Raw genomic sequence first — 21133 nt, 5'->3', positions numbered from 1 at the left:
GCAAGAGACCTCAAATAGCTAAAGCAATCTTGTACAACAAAAACAAAGCCGGAGGCATCACAATACCAGACTTCAGGACATACTACAGGGCAGTTGTAATCAAAACAGCATGGTACTGGTACAGAAACAGATGGATAGACCAATGGAACAGAATTGAAACACCAGAAATCAATCCAAACATCTACAGCCAACTTATATTTGATCAAGGATCTAAAACTAATTCCTGGAGCAAGGACAGTCTATTCAATAAATGGTGCTGGGAAAACTGGATTTCCACGTGCAGAAGCATGAAGCAAGACCCCTACCTTACACCTTACACAAAAATCCACTCAACGTGGATTAAAGACCTAAATCTACGTCCTGACACCATTAAGTTATTAGAGAACATTGGAGAAACCCTTCAAGATATTGGCACAGGCAAAGAATTTCTGGAAAAGACCCGGGTGGCACAGACAGTCAAAGCCAAAATCAACTATTGGGATTGCATCAAATTGAGAAGTTTCTGTACTGCAAAAGAAACAGTCAGGAGAGTGAAGAGACAACTGACAGAATGGGAAAAAATATTTGCAAACTATGCAACAGATAAAGGGTTAATAACCAGAATCTACAAAGAGATCAAGAAACTCCACAAAAACAAAACCAACAACCCACTTAAGAGATGGGCCAAGGACTTCAATAGACATTTTTCAAAAGAGGAAATCCAAATGGCCAACAGGCACATGAAAAAATGTTCAAGGTCACTAGCAATCAGGGAAATGCAAATCAAAAGCACAATGAGGTTTCACCTCACCCCGGTTAGAATGGCTCACATACAGAAATCTACCAACAACAGATGCTGGCGAGGATGTGGGGAAAAAGGGACACTAACCCACTGTTGGTGGGAATGCAAACTGGTCAAACCACTATGGAAATCAGTCTGGAGATTCCTCAGAAACCTGAATATAACGCTACCGTTCGACCCAGCCATCCCACTCCTTGGAATTTACCCAAAGGAGTTTAAATTGATAAACAAAAAAGCGGTCTGCACCCTAATGTTTATTGCAGCACAATTCACAATAGCCAAGACCTGGAACCAACCTAAATGCCCATCAACAGTAGACTGGATAAAGAAATTATGGGATATGTATTCGTTAGAATACTATACCGCAGTAAGAAACAACGAAATCCAGTCATTTGCAACAAAATGGAGGAATCTGGAACACATCATGCTGAGTGAAGTAAGCCAGTCCCAAAGGGACAAATACCATATGTTCTCCCTGATCAGTGACAACTGACTGAACACCAAAAAGGAAACCTCCTGAAGTGAAATGGACACTATGGGAAACGGTGACTTGATCAGCATAGCCCTGACTGCTAATGGACAACTTAATACATTATCCCTCTTAGTATTCTTTTTGGCTGTTCTACTTAATATGACTGGTTTAATTCTGTAATTATCACACAGTTATTCTTAAGTGTTGAAAATTAACTGAAATGTGATCCCTGTTAAACATAAGAGTGGGAATAAGAGAAGGAAGAGATGTATAATTTGGGGCATGCTCAAGCTGACTTGCCCCAATTGGTAGAGTTGGAAACATACCAGGGGATTCCAATTCAATCCCATCAAGGTGGCATGTGCCAATGCCATCTCACTATTCCAAGTGATCAATTTCAGTTCACAATTGATCATAATGAAAGGACTAAGAGTCAAAGGGAGCACATAAACAAGTCTCGTATCTGCTAACACTAACCGATAGAATAAATAAAGGGGAGAGTGATCCAACATGGGAAGTGAGATACTCAGCAGACTCATAGAATGGCGGATGTCCTAAATAGCACTCTGGCCTCAGAATCAGCCCTAAAGGCACTCGGATCTGGCTGAAAAGCCCATGAGGGTATTTCAGGCATGGAAAGCCAAAACACTCTGGCAAAAAGATCTCTGTGAGTGAGATCCCAGTGGAAAGAACAGGTCTTCAAAGAGGGAGGTGCCTTTCTCTGAAGGGAGGAGAGAACCTCCACTTTGACTATGACCGTGTCTAAACAAGATAAGAGTCGGAGAACTCAAGGGGCTTCCATAGCCTTGGAAACTCATGACTGGTGCATAGGGAGATTACTGATGCCATAAACAGGAGTGTCAATTTGTAAAGTCAACAACAGGAGTCACTGTGCACTTACTCCTCATGTAGGATCTCTGTCCTTAATGTGCTGTACACTGAGGCTTAATGCTATAACGAGTACTCAAACAGTATATTTCACTTTGTGTTTCTATGGGGGTGCAAACGATTGAAATCTTTACTTAATGTACACTAAACTGATCTTCTGTAAAAAAAAAAAAATTATCAATTCCCAACTTGACTCTCACTGGGATTAAACATGACAATAGGTCTGATCTGATTTCATCATCATTTAAAAAAAAATCATCTATTATTTTTCACTTTATGTTTCTGTGTGGGAGCAAACTGTTGAAATCCTTACTTAAGGTATACTAAGCTGATCTTCTGTATATTAAGATAATCGAAAATGAATCTTGATGTGAATGGAAGGGGAGAGGAAGTGGGAAAGGGGAGGGTTGTGGGTGGGAGGGACGGTATGGGGGGGGAAGCCATTGTAACCCATGAATCGTACTTTGGAAATTTATATTCATTAAATAAAAGATAAAAAAAAAACACATGTGAACATAGAGGAAGCTGTAATTTCCAGAGTTTTCTGCTACCTCTGTTTTCTTTCTTTACTCTGTGGTACCACGTCAGACACCAGTGCAGCTTTATCCAGGCATGATCCTTGTCTCTCTGCAGAAGACCCTAAGTCTGAGAGAAAAGCAGTAGGGAAAAGCACAGCTACCCGGAGAGCCTTAAATGAAAGAGATTTTTGTGAAGAGCTCCCTTATGCATTGGAGAAGCAAAAAGTGCGCCATAAATTACATTTCCCAGGGTGCTCTAGAGCCTCTGCTCTGTTGGTGCACCAGGCACCCTGGACATCTCAGATGACGCTAAGCTGATGTGTGCACTCACCTACCTTCAGGCTCAGGAAAGTTGGCCCTCCATCAGCACTGGAGATGTCCTCATTTAAACTGCCACTGGGCTGGATTTCTCCCCTTGAAAAGATACTGTACAGTCTCGGTGTGGAGAATTCTGTGATTCAAACAAAGTCACCCCATGGGAGAATAGAGCCAGTCAACTCCTGTGTTTTATTTGTGGTTCATCAGTTGACTCTGACTCATCTTCAGCTTTCCCTTCACCTGTGCATTGGATGTTTATTAGGAGCCATCGTTTGCTAAGTACAGTGGGGGACAAGGCTGGAGATGTCCTTTGGGCACTTTTGATGCCTGAAGCTCAATTGGAAAACCCCTAAAGTAACAGCAAGGGACAACAGTGTGGGCAGAGCTTGGGTTGGGAAGCACCCCAAAGCTGGGCCAGTTCAAAAAAGGGGTCTCAACATGTGTATAAGATACAAGGTGGCTCTTTAAGGGAGCATCCCACATTGCCTGCTCAAACCATTGGCCTGTTTTGTCAATAGAATTTGGATAAGTATACTTATGACTTCTGGTACTTTTTAGAATTGCTTAGCAAAACCATTTCTTCTGCCAAATTTGAGATGACTTAATTAGCCTCAGCAGAATCAGCCCAGATATATACAATCCTCTCTTCCAGTTCAGTGCTGTCAGGTCCCAATTCAAATCCTTCCAGTTCTGCATTGTCTGAGTAGAGCTGATCTCTTTCCTTGAAAATTATTTGAAACCTGATAATGACATTTTCATGTATTCATGCTGTGTCACCCACAATCAGATTGGCTATTATAAAATAGCAAGGGTCATGTGTCACTTTTTTGCCTCTCTTCATAGGAGAAGAGAGTGAGGCTTATTCATACAGCCTCTTGTGTGTTTGTTGTTGCTATAGATGAATTAGACTTAGCTGGATCCAGGTTCTTGGTTTATTATGTGACTTTGGGAAAATATCCAAAATCTTTGAACTTCAGCTTCTTCATTTATACAATGTCATAATACTAGGGCTTATCTCATGGAATTGTTGGCATAATTAAAGGAGGCATTTGCTATGTGCTTAGAATAAAACCTGAACTTTATTAAACACTTAACATATAATTTGTTGAAAAGTTTAAAATGAATTTATGCCTTTATCAGATACCATCTCTCAAAAAAATGAAAGTAACTTGATGGACTTTTATGGCCTTATTTTAACTCTGGTCTTAGCTTGATTTGTAACAAAATGCCATTGATTTGGTGTCTTAAATAGCAAAAACTTTTTTATCACAGTTTTAGAGTAGAATTCCAAGAACAAAACATGGGCAGATTTGGTATCTGATGAGTAGTACCCTCTTCCTGACTTATAGAAGGCTGCATTATTACTGAGTTATCAAAAAGAGAGAGAGAGAGAGAGAATGAGAACAAACTAGAGAGAGACAAAAAGAATATACTCAAAAATGCTCTGAAGTGGCTCTGCTGTCCCTTCCCCTTATTATAAAGACACTGATCCCATGATGGGAGCTTCACTTTATGACCCATTTGCCACCCTAACGTTCCACTTCCAAATACCAATACATTGGGGGTTGGGGCTTCAGTCTATGAATTTGGGCAGGATACAGACATTGAGCCAGTAATAGCTCCGTTGTTCAACATTGAGAGACAAAAGTTGGAAGAGGGGAAGAAAAAAGGTCAAAAGAAACGATGGACTAAAGGAAGCAGAGAAATGACTCCCTTCCTAGAAGCTTTTCCCTCAAGCCCACCTCCTGCCATCTCTGAACTGTAGATAACCTGAGGGCCTGGGAGGAGAGGGAAACCTCAGGTCAAGACTCAAGATTGCAGCCTGCAGCTCAGCATCCTGCATGGTCTCTGCCACCTGACATGGGCTGCAGCCTCTGTGAGAGGCACCCACACACTCAGGGGAAGGACACCCTGCCTGCAGCAAAATGATGAGAAAGGAGGTACCAAGGACTTTATGAAGAAACTGACCTGCCAGTCACCCGAGTGTATGATTTCACTGGAGAGCTCTGAGTCCCTGGGGTCTTGAAGCAGATCTGATGCCACCAGGTCTGACAGAGGTGGGCACTGAGATAAGGGGGGCACTGAGAGATCACACCTAATTCATGCTGATAGGTCACCTGTCCTCAAGCCAGTATGCTAAATCTCCTTCCAGAAAACACAATCCTACATGACTGGCTGCCTGTCTTACACAGAGTGACTTGAAAGCAGATAGTGAGGCTTGAACACATTCCTGTGAGCTCCAGGAAAGGGTTGAGAAGCTGATAGGGGAATAGGTGGGGTCACAAAGAGTTAGAAACCATTGATAAAGTCTCTGAAGATCTCATGGGGAATTCATACTTCTCCATGCAAAGGAGAATAGAAAAGAAAGTGAGAAATTGTTTTTAATATAGATAAAGGAGTAGTGTGATCCCATTTTATAAACCTTCAAAGAATTTCCTTCAAAGTTTACATACTCTCTGATTATTTTTGGAAGTCTGATATCAAAGTACAGCTTTATTATTTTCAGGGAAAATCCACAATAATAAAAGTTGGATTTATTTAGAATTATGACAACATTCTTAATGTGTTCTAAGTTTGCATCGACACTGGCACTGAAGAGCCAGGAAGGGTGACATGGCAAGTTGGTATAACTTACAGAACACTGCGAAGGTTGGAGGGATGTGGTTTTACTTGTCCCAATTCAGCATCTGAGGCATGGCCTAAGGAGGGGGACTTTTTATCCATACCTCATGAGCAGGACCAGAACTCTGGGGAACTAGGAGGAGTCAGGTTTCATCCCAGCAGGGGAGAACTTTCCAACAGAACAAGATACCCTATGAGACAGTGGGTGCCCCTCGTTTCAGCTGAAGCTGGAAGGCTATCACCAGCAACTAGAAAGGAGACATGAGGTTTGCCTCTCTGATCCCATGCTCTGCCCCTGCCAGGGCTCCAGAGTACAGAGGAGCGAGAGGTAGAGAGGGAAGACGTGGCTGTCTCGCTAAGGAGAATCTTAAAGGTTCCAGACACCGGCTCTCTATAAGTCTATGGCCTTTTTTCTTACCCACTCCACTGCTCCAATCATCTTCCCCCAAACTCCTTCAGCCATTCTGAGTCACTGAGACTTTTTACACGTGACCACCTCTTGGGTTAAGTGTTTGCCTCCTGATGGGTGAAGTGAGTCTTTATTCCATTTTGGTTTCCAGTAGACCTCCTTCAAGTTAGAATGTACTCACTAGGAATAGTAGTCCAGGATTCTGACAGTGATTCTGCACAGATTTCCAATTTTGTAGTGTCTCCTGGATTTTGCCTTCCAAACCACATTTCTCATATATCAAATCTTTTTCATATTGAAACCTGTTAGTAAGCTTGACAGTTTTATTGTCCCTCTTTGCGTCTTTTCTAGCTCTTTTTTTTTTTTACTGAAGCATAAAAATATTTTTCAGTAAAACTATCAATGGGATAATCCCCTTGAATAATCACAGAATTTGAAGGAATGACATCCAATGTTTTATTCATTAAGCAATTATTCACTGAGCATTTTGAGTACTTAACACCCAGAACAATTCTAAGGATATGAGGCAATATTTTTAGGCAGAGTGTTTTTAAAGGTGTCTTAATTGTGGTCAGTGTTCTTTATTTTCATTCTCAAGGGTCAGTCCATCCTTCCTTCCTTTTTTAAAAGATTTATTTGAAAGGCAAAGTTATATAGAGAGAAGGGAGAGATCATTCATCTGCTGGTTCGCTCCCCAGATGACCACAATGACCAAGACTGGGCTGGGCCTGGCTACAGCCAGTAGCCAAGATCTAGTTCTGTTTATACCCTCTTAAAGTGATATGCCCCAAACCTTCTGCAGTGTTACAGATTTCACGTACTTCAGTTTTATTCATGTTTACTCTCTGGGGGAGATAGTGTGATACGTAATAAAATGCATTATTTTAGGGCACAGGAAATCTTGGTTCTCTGGCTAGGTGGGCTGTGTGACTTCAGGGATGTTATTTAACCATCCTTTTAGTGCATCAATTTCCACATTTGCAAGATGGAAAGAGAAGTATGTACCACAAATATTCATGAGGATGAATGATTTGGAACTGAAAAGCCCAGGATACTGCCTTCCACGTGTTAGGCATTGAATAATTTAAAGGAGAAGAAGAAAAAGTTTTCATTTCATATTATATTTTTTCTTATTTATTTTTATTTGAAAGCCATAAATAAAGTGACAGAAACAGATATAGATATAGAGAGAGCTTCCATTTGCTTTTTCACTCAAAATGCCCACAACAGCCAGGGCTGAGCGAAGCCAAAGCCCGGAATTCAATATAGGGCCCCCATATGGATTTCAGGGAACCACCTACTTGAACCATCACCTACCACTTCCTAGGAGACCATTAGCAGGAAGTTAAATTGGAAGCAGAGCTTGGACTTGAACCCGGCCCTCTGATATGGGATTTGAATGTCCCAAGTAGCTTCTTAACCACTGCACCAGACATCTGTCTCCATTATAATATTTTGTTAACAGTGAAAGACATATTGTAATGAAGTAGGTAATAATTACCTTAAAGAAGTACTTTTTGACCTTCCCTATTAATATTCACATTTGAGTTTTCTTGGTTGTATTCATTTAAATTGACTTTCTTCTATTTTACTCACATGAGTAAGAAAATTACATACATATACTATTAAACATAGGACCTTACATCTTTACAAACGTAAGTAGGTAATCTGTGACAGATAAATGGAATTATCCCATCTTGTTTAATGTTTAGACAGTCTCAGAAGTGCTGAGAAGCAAGAACTCCAGCGAGAAAAGTGGGAGAAAAGCAACTTACCAAACAGAAGGCGCTCTCAGCGCTCCATCAGCAAGGAGAGATGGGTAGAGACGCTGGTGGTGGCTGACACGAAGATGGTGGAGTATCATGGGAGTGAGAACGTGGAGTCATATATCCTCACCATCATGAACATGGTATGCCAGATCGTGTTGGGGGAGGGACAGCTGGTGAAGAGACATCGTTGAAAATAGCCTTCCCCCAACCAAAAAAAGAGAAACCTTTGGCCCATTTATCTATCCATCTGCCATTCCAATCATTGCCTAAGTGAATAAGAAAATTTTGCAAATTACTCTTTCCCTTAAAAATATATATCCTAAGAAAAATTTGTAATTTATAAAAATGCATATTTCTACTTGGTATTTTCCAAACAATCCTTTTACTAGAAATTTCTTTTTGGTTTGTTTTAGTACACAAATTAGGACATTGAGGTAAAGAGCTAGAGTATGGTTTTTTCAAGATAGTTAGACATAGAAATGTAATAATATTAGTGATACCTAATTTCAAGCTTCCCCTTTGCATTTTCTGCCTTCCACAGAGAATGTTAGTCCTGTTGAGTCTGGGAAAGCTTTTGCCTGTATAATTGATAATTGAATAAGAGAAGACCTTGGGCTAGAGAAGGGATCAAGGAAAAGAAAGTTGTCAATTCCTCAAGCACAGCCTGTCGATCACCCTTAACAATTGTCTGTAGATATCATAATCTGGATTGAGCCAGGGGTATATCTCACTTTTCTATGTCTCGTCTCTGGCATCTACCCATTATCAATTTACAAGTGGCTAATGGTTTCTATTTCTGATTGCAGGTCACTGGGCTGTTCCATAACCCAAGCATTGGCAATGCAATTCACATCATTGTGGTTCGGCTCATTCTACTGGAAGAAGAGGAGGTAAGGGATGATTTTCCCACAATCCTTCTGCCCTATTCTCACACTTCATACCTCATTTCTTCAGGAAAACTACTCATACATTTTAAGATTGTATTTGTTTGTTTGAAAGACAGAGATGGAGAAAGATATGCAGACAGGGAGAGATCCTCCAAAGTTGAGTTTTCTCCCCAAATGCCCACAACAACTAAGTCTATGCCAGGCCAAAATCAGGAGCCTAGAACTTGATCTAGGTCTCCCAAGTGGGGTTATAGGGACCCAAGTATTTGAGCCATTACCTACTGCTTTTCAGGATGCTGTTTAGCAGGGAACTGGAGTTGAAAGTGGAGCCAGGACTCAAACCCAAGTACTCTGATGAGGGGAGTGAACATCCCAAGCAGGGTCTCAACCACTGAACCAAATGCCCATCCTTTAAGAGAGCTTTTGACGGAAAAGGAAGAAGGCAACAGAAAGCTGTTAGAAGTCCATTGGAAAGGAAAACTGGCCAGCATTTGTCATAGCAGTAGAGTCACCACTTGAGATGCCCACATCCCATATTGGAATGCCTAGATCTGGATCCTTGCTCTGCTTCTGATTCTGGATTCCCACTAATATGCATCCTGTAAGGCAGCAGTGATGGCCCAAGTGGTTGAGTCCCTTCCAGTGTAGGAAATCCAGATTGAATTCCTGGCTTCTGGCTTTACTTGATCCAGGGTTGGCTGCTGCGGGCATTTAGAGTGGGAACCAACAGATGAAAGATCTCTGTCTATTCTCTGTTTCTCTGTCTCTGTGCCTTTAAAATAAATAAAAATAAGTAATTAAAAAATTGTTCCTGTGTTATTTTCTTGGGAGTTTAGCAATATTGAGTGGAAGATGGAGAACATTTCCAAAATACACTTATTCATTACTAGAACCACCTGGCAGTCATTGTAACTAAATACACAAACCAGACATACAACAGTCACTGAGAATGTTGCAGAGTAGAAATAAACTGAATCATGATATGGTTGGGTGGTTTCAATAAAAGTTAGGAAAGACATGGAAATATTGACTCATCAATGCTATTAATTTAGCACTTACATATTAAGACACACGTCTCAAATTTAGGCATATCTGTCTGCCATTTTTCTATTTCAAATTTCAACTATTTTCAGAGACTTAGATATGCTTTACATGCTCCCAATTGATACTTCAAGCCTAGGTCTCTTCCTCCAGACTCATATCCAATTGGTCATTTGGCATCTCAACAGGGTGTGTAATAATCTATTCAATCTTGGACATTTCATAACTGAAGTGGAATTCTTGATTACTTCCTGCCAATATCACCTCCATTCTGCCTCCGCAATTCTCCAAACAAGCATCTTACTTACCTCAGTCGATGCTGCTTCTATGCACTGGTTGTCCAAGCCTAGGGACCATTCTTGATTGCTTATTTTCACATCTTGTACATCCAACAGCAATACCCATAGGGGTCTTACCTAGCACATCTCAAATCCATCCAGTATTCATCATCTCTGCACCTGTAACATCAATTTGGCCTTAAAACTTGTCTGAGCTGCTGTGGGGAGCAACTGGGAGCAACTCGGACTAGACTAAGTTACTGGAATTAAGACTTATTCTATGCATCTGCTCTCCCACAATATGGCGCTGGGAGAGGAGGAAACAGCTTCTACACAGCTGCCTCCAGTTCAACCAATAAACAGCAGGACCTGCTCCTGATTGGAGGAGAGCAGCGTACTCGGCATGTGGGTAGCAGAGTTGGGATTGGTGGAAGAGGACTATAAAGGAGGAGAGAGACAACATGCACCAGGAACATCTGAAGGAACACCTGTGCAGCCCCCGAGAGAGCCGGCCGGCGGTGTGCTGCTCCCCCGTGGAAGTGGGGAAAGTGGCTAGGGGGAACCGCCCTTCCACGGAGGTGGAAGGGACGGTAGCCAACCCGGGAAGAACCAGCAGCAAACCCGGGAAGGGCCGAGCAGACGAAAGAACAACGCAGGGTCCTGTGTCGTTCCTCCATGAAGATGGGGAGCGACAAGCTACATTCAACCTTACTTCCATAATCTATTCTTTTTTTTTTTTTTTTTTGACAGGCAGAGTGGATAGTGAGAGAGAGAGAGACAGAGAGAAAGGTCTTCCTTTGCCATTGGTTCACCCTCCAATGGCCGCTGCGGCTGGCGCGCTGCGTCCAGCGCACCACGCTGATCCGATGGCAGGAGCCAGGTACTTCTCCTGGTCTCCCATGGGGTGCAGGGCCCAAACACTTGGGCCATCCTCCACTGCACTCCCTGGCCACAGCAGAGAGCTGGCCTGGAAGAGAGGCAACTGGGACAGAATCTGGCGCCCCGACTGGGACTAGAACCCGGTGTGCCGGCGCCGCAAGGCGGAGGATTAGCCTAGTGAGCTGCGGTGCCGGCCCATAATCTATTCTTCATGGATGATTGTTTTAAATACAATCTAGGTTCCTCCACTGCACAAAGCCCTTTAATGGCTTTTTGTTTCTTTTATAATGAATTTGAAATTTCTTACCATGGCCTGCAGAGACTTCTGCAATCTTGCATCCATCCACTTTTCCAGCATACTATGCTACTGTCTTCCATGTATCTTGGATAGACTCTGAAGCACACAAGGCATTTCACCATTAGGATCTGTGCACTTTTGGTTCCCAATGCCTGAAACATCCTGACTTGGGTCTGCTCATCCCTGTGTTTGTACTTTTCATCCCTCAGGCCTCTGTCTGAATACATGTTGCTCCTTTAGAGTGATCTCAATGACTAACCTACTCAGAGCTACCCCCTCATACTGTTCTCCATCACAGAATGATGGCTGTCTCACAACTCACTATAATTCTGTGTATTGTTTACTCTTTCTTATCTTAGCCATACCAGAATGTGAAATCTGTAAGGACAGAAACTATGTATCTCTATTCTGCTATATCTCTAGCATGTAGCAAAGTGTCTGTGACATTAATAGATGAAAGAACTGAAATTTAATAAATGAAAAAAATAAATGGGGGAACCAGCCAACATGAAGAAATTCCCTTGCAATCCACAAAGCTTAATCAGCAACTGAAGTATGTAAAGAGTGAATTATTCAGATATCTCTCAGAAAAAGACCTGGGTCTACATGTGATAAAGTTAGATGTCCACTTGTAGAAAATTGTTAGGTTAACAATTTTTTTTGTCTAATAGAGATGAAAATTATTTGTGTCCAGTAAATAAGATAACCCTAAGATTATGACTTTATTTGTCAATGGAGCACTAACTAATTTTGTATCTAATGTGGCAGTTTGACCACAGCATGTTTTCCCATGAGCTAGAGTTGGATAGGTTTCTCTACCATCTTGATGGTCTCCTCATCAATGAATTAAACATATCTTTAGCATGTGTGCTCATTACATGTTTGCAGAATTATGTTTTAAGTTTTTAAAAATTGTACGTTGGAGTCCAACTTTTCACTCTTTCATAGTGATTAAATTTCATAGTGATTAAATGTATGTGCATACATAGACATGCCCAAGAAGATTCTTTTAAATATGAGAAATAAATTTTTAAAGACTTATTTATTTGAGAGGCAGAATTATAGACAGAGGTGGAAGAGACAGAGAGAGAGGTCTTCCATCTGCTGGTTCACTCCCCGAATGGCCACAAGGGCCAGAGCTGGGCCAATCCAAAGCCAGGAGCCAGGGTCTTCTGTTGCAGGGGCCCAAGCTCTTGGGCCAACTTCCACTGCTTTCCCAGGCCATAAGCAGAAAGCTGGATCAGAAGTAGAGCAGCCAGGACATGAACCGGTGTCCACATGGGATGCCAGTGTTGCTGACGGAAGCTTAACCTGCTAGGCCATAGCACAGGCCCCAAGAAGTAAAACTTTGGAGTTCCAGCAGTATCCCTGGTAGGACTTTAAAACATGCTTCCATTGATCTTGCTGTATATCTTTTAAATTTGCAGAAAACAATGCCACTGGGGCATCTTGCTGTTTTTGAAGTTGTTTGGGAGAATTTGATGGGCCACTGCTGTCCTCATACCATCATGCTTACATATTTTCTTCATTCCAAACTGATTTTGCAAATGCAATAAATACAAATGATTTGTTGTAGACAGCATGATTGTCTACCACCTACTCGCCAAAGATTATCCTCAAACTTTTATAGAATCTCTAAGTGGTACAAAGTTCAAAAGTTAACAACAAAATTGCAATTCACAATTCTAACTTTCCTGATTCCCAGAAATGGCTCAAGCTGTTGTTCACCCCTTTGACTAAGGGGAAGCCCAGTAATAACAAATAGCAATTATTCCAGCCCTAATTAAGATTAGAGTGGCAGAAACAGATAAGAAGTGAGGTACTGAACTTTGAGTTAAGACTTTAGTTCTCATTTTGAGTCTGTCATCATTAAGAATGCAACTCTGAGAAATCACATCATTACTCCATGTCCTATTTTTTTTCATCTGTAAATGAGAAAAGAGTTGTGATGCATCAACCTTATGTCAAACACTATACCAGGCACTATGGATACAAGTATGTGACAGTCCCATTTCCTGACTCTGTGAAACTCACAGTTTACTACTAAAACAAAAAATTCCAAACTGAGATTGTTGTGACCATAAAAATGTGTACTTGGGATAAGGAGGGATACTTAGATGTCTAAGCTGAGTTTTACAGAGTACAAAGGAATTAAACAGTGATGAAAGACATTCAAATAGAAGGACATACAACAGCAATGGCTTTAATACTTAAACCACCACGTGGCCTGTGATAGGCAGTGAATACATCACTGATAATGGGATATGGACAGGTAAGGTAGTTAGAAGAGCTGAGATTTCAGAGCCCAGCTGACCATGTGGTGGCACAGCCCACAGCCAATCCACCATGTGACAGCCGCAGCTTACCCATGCAGTGGTGCTGCCCATGGCGTGACAGCTCCAGCCAGCTTGTGCAGAAGCCCTGGCCAGCTGCTGCTTAAGCTTGTGACAGCCCAGCCTTGCCCACATGATTGTGTATTCTCTGCCATCCAGACCTCCTTTCTGTGTACCACCCAAACTTCCTTTCTTTGCACCATCCAAACTTCCCTTTCACTGCACTGTCCAAACGCATCTTCCATGCGTCATCAAGCCCCCTACCCCTTTGTGTGTAGCAGAAACTGCAAGTTCTTCAGTGTTGAAAGCTTAGAACCAGCACCCATTGAAAATATCCAATATGGATGTAGGATGTGTTCCAGTGATGACCTTTAGGTCACTATAATAAAATTAACATAGATGGCATTTCCACTCCCATCATTCACCTGATGCCATGACACTTTGCAGATTTCCAAAAATGGACAAGGAAATAGGTGGTACTTAATCCCCACTCCAAACTTTGCTCCTTTGTACGCTCAATTAAGCTCTATTCTGAATACCACTGCCTGTACTTCCTGATAGTGTAAAAGGATGGCCTGAACCTTATTGGGGGCTTTTTGTTCTCTTTCTATCTCACTTACCCACATGTATTTCTTGAGTGTGCACTTTTCCTTTACTTTCCATAAATGCTGGTTTCCTGTACACCTTTATGCCTCCACCTTGAATTCTTTCACATCTCTAATAATTTAATGGTGTCGGGTCATAGAATTAGATGTTTAATCCATGTTGTGTGGATTATTGTGTAAGGTGTAAGGTAGAGGTATTGTTTCATACTTCTGTATGTAGAAATACAGTTTTCCCAGCACCATTTGTTGAAGACTGTCCTTGCTCCTGGGATTGGTTTTTAGCTCCGTGGTCAAATATAAGTTGGTTGTAGATGTTTGGATTGATTTCGGAAGTTTCTGTTCTTTTCCATTGGTCTATCCATCTGTTTTTGTACCAGTACCAGGCTGTTTTGATTATAACTGCCTTGTAGCATATCTTGAAATCTGGTATTGTGATGCCTCCAGCTTTGTTTGTTGCTGTTGTATAAGATTGCTTTAGCTATTTGGCATCTCCTGTGTTTCCATATGGATTTCAGCATTATTTTTTTCTATATCTGAGAAGAATGTCCTTGGTATTTTAATTAGTATCACATTGAATTTGTAAATTGCTTTCAGAAGAATGGACATTTTGATGATATTGATTCTTCCAATCCATGAACATGGAAGAGTTTGCCATTTTTTGGTATCTTCTTCTGTTTTTTTTTTTTTTTTAATGTTTTGTAATTCTCATCATTGAGATCATTTCTTTTTTAATGTTTTGTAATTTTCATCTTAGAGATATTTGACATCCTTGGTTAAATTTATTCCAAGGTTTTTGGTTCTTTTTGGAACTATTGTGAATGGGATTGATCTTAGAAGTTCTTTATTAATTTGTGGATTTGCTTCCATTTACTGCCAAGTAATCCTATGATCGATTTTTTATGTTCCATTTCTGGCATTTCTTCAGTCTCTTCATCTTCATAATCTAGTATTGAAATTTTGTGTTCTTTTGGTGGTGTCATGTTGTCTTCCTTATTCTTGCATTTATTATTCAGCATTTATGGAGATGCTCATTGGTTTCTTCTTTGTTTTTTCCTTGTGATGCTTTTTATATTTGGACTATGTCCCTGTGGCTTAATAGAATCTCACTTTTTTCAGTGAATACCTAGAGGCATGTGGTGGGTGTAGCCAGGAGCTCTGTTCAGTGCTTCATGGTGAAGGGAGTGTCCAAAGTGACACCCAGGTTGGGTGTTGTAAATTTTTTTTTTAAACCGAGGGTAGGTTTAATCTGCTCTGTTGGCATAGTCTCATGTTCACTTCCTCTCCTCGAAGGAGACCATTGCCTGAGCACTAGTCCCAGTCAGTATAATATTCATCTGTGCTGCCATAAGAATCACAAAAAGGATCTATGCTTTAGCAATTTGGGGTCTGTGTTACCATGTGAGTTTTGGATCATTTTTTTCTAGATCTGTGTCAGTGATCACCTATTATCTTTATTTCAAGATAAATATCAGAATATTGGAAAAGAATTTTTAGACTCCTCCCTTCTTTTTAAAATCAAGTATCTTTTTCTCTGTCAGATGAGTTATGGACTTAGGCATATAGGTAGTTTTCAGATTTTACTTTTCTGTCCATTTTCTCCCTTTCAGTAGCCTAATCTTGGCTAACAGAACATGGTCAAATTGTGTACTGAATCAAAAGTTGCTACCAAGAATTCCCAAAGAAGTCAATACAAGATTTTTTTTTACCATAGAGAGAGTTTACAGAGAGAACAATTTGTAGCAAAAGCCATGTTCTTATGAAACCATTTTCTAGATCCTATTTGGGGCTACCGCCCATTTGGGAGCTGTGGTTAATTTCCTTTAGGTCAGCTCCCTATCCTATAAGTCATAAATTCAAACATAAAGGAAAGTAAAAGTGGGAAGTGGATTGGACTCATATAAGAAGATAAGAGGAGACAAAATGATGAACTAAGAGGAAACTCTGTTTTTGTTTGCAAAGAAAAAAACAGTGCGCTTGTACTGTTAATGTACAGAAACATGAGACCGACAGAAAACTGTCTCCCAAATTTCCTATTACAGTCACTGGAGTTATTATTATGGATTTTCTGCTTTATTTTCAAACTTTCATTTCCTTTCCTTCCTTTCGTTTAATCAGTAGGAGATCTTTCTCTTTAACCAAAAAAGAAAAACAACCTTTCAACCACATCATCTTCACTTTTTCCTGGTTTAACAAATGCATTCTTCATTCCTTTATGGAAGGACTGTCTCCTCAGTTTTGCAGGCTACATGCAGGATCTGAGATGAAGAGAGGAATAAATTCCAGTCCTTGTTCTGGGCATGCTAAGAGAGAAAACAGGCACACAATTTGATCATTTTAGCCCAGGACAGCAAGTGCTATAAACCAAGCAGGCATAAGACATTGGCAGAAACCTTAAATGGTCTAGGGGCAGGGAAGGCTTCCTGAGAATGCCCAATTTGAGGCATAAAGGAAGAATGGAGTTTGAATGGGTATGTGAGAGGAGAGCAAAACTATCTAGAATGAGCAATTGTTCTAAAGAAAGGAAGGTGAAAATGGCAGGGTAACATGTAAAAGTGTGTGTTTTCACTTGGGGGGACACTAATATAAGCAATTTTAATGCAGTGAGATTGAAAATGAAGAAAGAGCTTCTTGGAGGTTAGATTTGGAAAGGGGACTAAGCCATGGACAAACAATAATTTTGAATAAAATAAATGTCAACCCAGCAATAGTGAGTAGGGTAGATTGGAAGAGGTCAAGGAAGAAAGGAGGAGGATGGTTCACATAAAGGTTTGAGCTGGGGACATAGGTAGAAAAGATAGAGAGGGAGTAAATTTATCAAATTATGGCGACAATGAGATGCAGGATATAGAGGGAGAGGAGACTATTAGGAAGACACTAGTGTTTCTAAGTTGGACAACTGAGTGGATGTTTGTTCCTGTATTTGAGACAGAGGATACAGGAAGAAAATCAGGTTCATATCTGCGAAAAGAATTTCAGTGAGGCTGAGTTTGAGGTACCTGTAGGGTGTCTACCAAGACATTTGGCTCCATGAATTTCAATCCCAGGAGCGGTTTGGAATGAAATAGAGATGTTGGAGCCAACAGCATATAAATAATTTCCAATGATATGACTGTGACTGAGAGTGAACTTTGAGCCACTAGAAGTACAGAAGAACCCACATGGGAAGCTGAAAAGGGTCAGAGTGAACAAGAAGGACAGAGAGACAGGACCTTGAAGGGGAGGAATTGTGTGATGGGGGAGGAGACAGAACTGTAATCATCATAATCATAATTGCTACATCTCTTCAGTTATTCAAACAAAGAGTTCAATCCAGTCTTCAATAGTATGACAACTAATAGTGTTGGACTGGCCGCTGCAAACTTGGGTTCTAAATGCTGCTCTGCCAATACCTGCTCTTTCGTGTGGCTGGGGTATTGCCCCTGAATGGCCTGGATTTCCTCAATGATGAGATGAGATGATAGAATATATAATTAATAGGTCTCTTCATAAAAGTGAGCTCTTCATGAGGATGGAAGACTGGAGGCAGTGTTTATGCTGCACCATCTGGAGAATGACTCTGCTTTCTCCATGATGATGAAGATGTGACCTTGCAGATGCTGAATTTGGCTGAGGAGCAAGAGAGAGTGAATGTGTATAAACATCCTCCTTTCCTAAACAGATATACACAGATTGATATGTAAGTTCTTCCAAAATTGTGATTCAAGCCAGTGTATAAAAGGACGATATTTAAAAATTAAGATTTTTAGATCTTGTAAAACTCCAACTTGAGCTGTATGCTCCAACCAGGGACTCTGTGAGCCAAAGGAGAAAGAGGCTCCATCTACTTCCTCCTGTGTGGAAGAATAAGCTTTTAAATTAATAATGGTTTACTTTTTTTAAAAGATTTATTCATTTATTTGGAAGTCAGAGTTACACACACACACATACACACAGAGAGAGAGAGAAGTCTTCCATCTGCTGGTTCACTCCTCAACTACCCAAAATGGTCAAAGCTACACCAATCTGAAACCAGGAGCCAGGAGCTTCTTCTGGGTCTCCCATGCAGGTGCAGGGGCCCAAGGACTTGGGCATCTTCTACAGCTTTCCCAGGCCATAGCAGAGAGCTAGATTGGAAGTGGAGCAGCTGGACTTGAACTGGCACCCATATGTGATGCCGACGCTGCAAACAGTGGCTTTACTGGCTATGCCTCAGCACCTGCCCCCAAACAGTGAAATTAATTGAACCTTATAGTGGGTAATTGGGTATGTATGTTTGTGTCAATATGGATGTGTGAGTGTATTAAGTGTGTGAGCATGGGCTCTTTCTACCCACTGTAGCCCATCTGAAAGACTATAGATTCTCTTTGTTTCAAAACTATGGGAGCTCATATATTTATCAGTAAGTAACCTACAAAGAATTATACTGGGGATTGCTTTAAGATCTATTCCAAACCTCCAGTCATGTTTCAGTTATAGTTTTAGGATATTTTTATAATTTTTGTCTTGACACAATTATAGATTCACATGTAGTTATAAGAAATAGTACAGAGAAATATCTTATATCCTTCACAGATTTTCTCTAAAGTGTAACATCTTGCATGCTCTTAGTACAATATCACAACCAGAAAATTGGTATCTACACAGTACATCTATCTTATTCTAATTTTTCCAGCTTCATATATACTCATTGGTGTCTATTTGTGTATATTTAGTTCTATACAGCTTTTCCACATGTGTAGATTTGTGTAAGCGTTCTTACAAACAACATTCATAACCATTCCATCACAGAGGTCCATTGAGGTACTATTTTTTTTTAACCAATGAGCTGGAATTTCATCACTACTAGATGTATTTTTTTATACTTTTTGTCCCACCACTTCTCCTACCTACCTACCCCTGAACTAATCTGTTCTCCATTTCATCATTTCAAGGATGCTGTATAAATAGAATGTCAAAGTCTATAGCCTCTTGAAATTGGATTTTATTCACTCGACACAATTCCCTTGAAAGCTACCCAAATAGGGGCCATGTTGTGGCACAGTGCATTAAGCCATCAGCTGTGATGCCAGCATCCTATGTGAGTGTTTGTTGGTGTCCTGGTTGGTCCACTTCTGGTCCAATTCCCTCCTAATGCATCTAGGAAAGCAGCAGAAGATGACCTAAGTGCTTGGGCCCCTGCTACCAATATGGGAGACCCAGGTGGAGTTCCAGGTTCTTTGCTTCAGCATGACCCAGCCCTGACTATTGTGGCCATGGAAGATAATGCCTGTCTGTCTCTCTCTCTCTCTCTCTCTCTACTTTTCAAGTAAATAAATAACTCTTAAAGGAGTAATCACTTAAACTGTTGCATGTATCATTAGTTCATTCCTTTTATCTGCTGAATAGTATTCCATGGTAAGTATCTGTTTAACCAGTCATCCATTGAGGGCATTGAGTCTGTTTCCGGTTTTTATGTATTATGAATAAAGCTGCATAAACATTCAACTACAGGTTTTTTCACAGATGTGAGTTTGCATTTTACTAGGATAAATGCACAGGGATGCAGTTGTTAGTTTACATAGCAGTTACATATTTTTTTAAAAAAACTACCAAACTTTTCCACATTGGCTATGTCCTTTTATATTTTCATCAGAAGAGTGTGAATAAAGCAGTGTTGCCACATCATCACTAGCATTTGGGTGCTAAAACTATCTTTTCTTATGTTAGCTGTTCTTTATAGATGTGTAATAATATCTTGCTGTGGTTTCACTTTGCAATTCCTTGATGATCAATGATCTGGAACATATTTTCATAAGCTCATTTGCTATCTATGGTGAAAGGTTTTTTCATGTTTGTTGGCCTGTTTTCTAATTGTTTGCTTTACTATTGAGTTTTGAGAGTTGTTTATATGTTCTAGATATAAATCCTGTGTCAGGTATTTGATTTAGAAATTTTTTCCACTTTGTAGCTTGTGTTTTTATCATCTTTACAGCCTTAAATTTCCAATATTTCCTCCTGTGATTACTTTTTCTGAAAGTTCTATAGTTTTGCATTTTACACATAAGTCTATGATCCATTTTGAGTTAATTTTTTGTATAAATTTGGAGTGTAAGTCAAGATTATTTTTCTCCTTTCCCTCTTTCCTTTCTTCCTTCCTTCCTTTCCAAGTGCAAATGATACCTTATTATCTGAACTTGAAGTTTTCATTAATTACTTTTTAATCCAAAACTTTTTCTGTCTTTTAATATTAATGGCTTCATGTATTCAAAAATGTAGAATAAATTTAATATTAATTTAAGTAAAAGTTCAACAGATCTTCTACAGTATAGAACTCCAACAGAGTGATGTATCACCAAAGCAAATGGAATTTATCATTGTATCATGATATTCATACCATAAATTATAGAACTAATTGCATGCTCAATGTGATACCTGGACTTTAACCATTGGTACATGATTCATTGTGGAAGATCGACTTTGGGTTGAGTGAGAGCATCTCCATCCTTCATGAGTAATGCCAGATTTTGTCAAAAGGAGAACTAGATGATGTGATCATTACAACATATAAAAGAAACATTGCAATAGAAAGACTGGGGGAAGAAAGATGATTCTTTTTCATTGAGAAGAGCTTTAGAAAAAAACCCATAGTAGTCCAGAAGAAATAAAAAGAATTGTGATTTCCTGAACATAGAGTTTTTACTCAATTTTATGTGTTAAATCTTATTTCACCTACTAATCGTATTGACTACATTCAGACCATGGTTTTTATTTTTCTTAATATTTATTTTATTTATTTGAAATAAAGAGTGATAGGAGGGGAGAAACAAAGAAAAAGACCTTCCATCCACTGGTTCACTCCCCAAATAGCCTTAATGGCCAGGACTGGGCCAAGTTGAAGCCAGAAGCTTGGAACTCCATCTGGGTCATCCACAAGGGTGGTGGGGCACCAAGTATTTGGGCCATCTTGCACTGAGTTCCCACGCACTTAAGTTGGAGCCAGATCAGAAGCTGAGCACACAGGACTTAAATCAGTACTCAGATGCCAGCTTTGCAATCAGTGGCTTAGCCCACTGTGCC

General features: G+C 40.2%; 2 protein-coding genes across 5 annotated transcripts in view; one reads left to right on the top strand and one right to left on the bottom strand.

The window, feature by feature from the left end:
- Positions 1-21133, bottom strand: part of LOC138845174 (large ribosomal subunit protein uL23-like) — a 1058548-nt gene that overhangs the window by 82067 nt on the left and 955348 nt on the right. The window lies entirely within an intron of this gene.
- The window catches only part of ADAMTS12 (ADAM metallopeptidase with thrombospondin type 1 motif 12), a 363744-nt gene that overhangs the window by 197073 nt on the left and 145538 nt on the right, over positions 1-21133 (top strand). For all 4 annotated transcript variants that reach the window (XM_002714101.5, XM_070056623.1, XM_070056624.1 and 1 more), the window contains 2 exons: positions 7721-7917; positions 8584-8667. In XM_002714101.5, the coding sequence (XP_002714147.2) occupies positions 7721-7917; positions 8584-8667 (281 nt within the window). The remainder of the gene's footprint in view (positions 1-7720; positions 7918-8583; positions 8668-21133) is intronic.

This window comes from Oryctolagus cuniculus, chromosome 14 (genome assembly GCF_964237555.1).
Source record: "Oryctolagus cuniculus chromosome 14, mOryCun1.1, whole genome shotgun sequence".
In the NCBI taxonomy this organism is placed as follows: domain Eukaryota; kingdom Metazoa; phylum Chordata; class Mammalia; order Lagomorpha; family Leporidae; genus Oryctolagus; species Oryctolagus cuniculus.
Note: the sequence above shows the minus strand (reverse complement) of the source record. Positions and strands in the feature narration are given on the sequence as shown.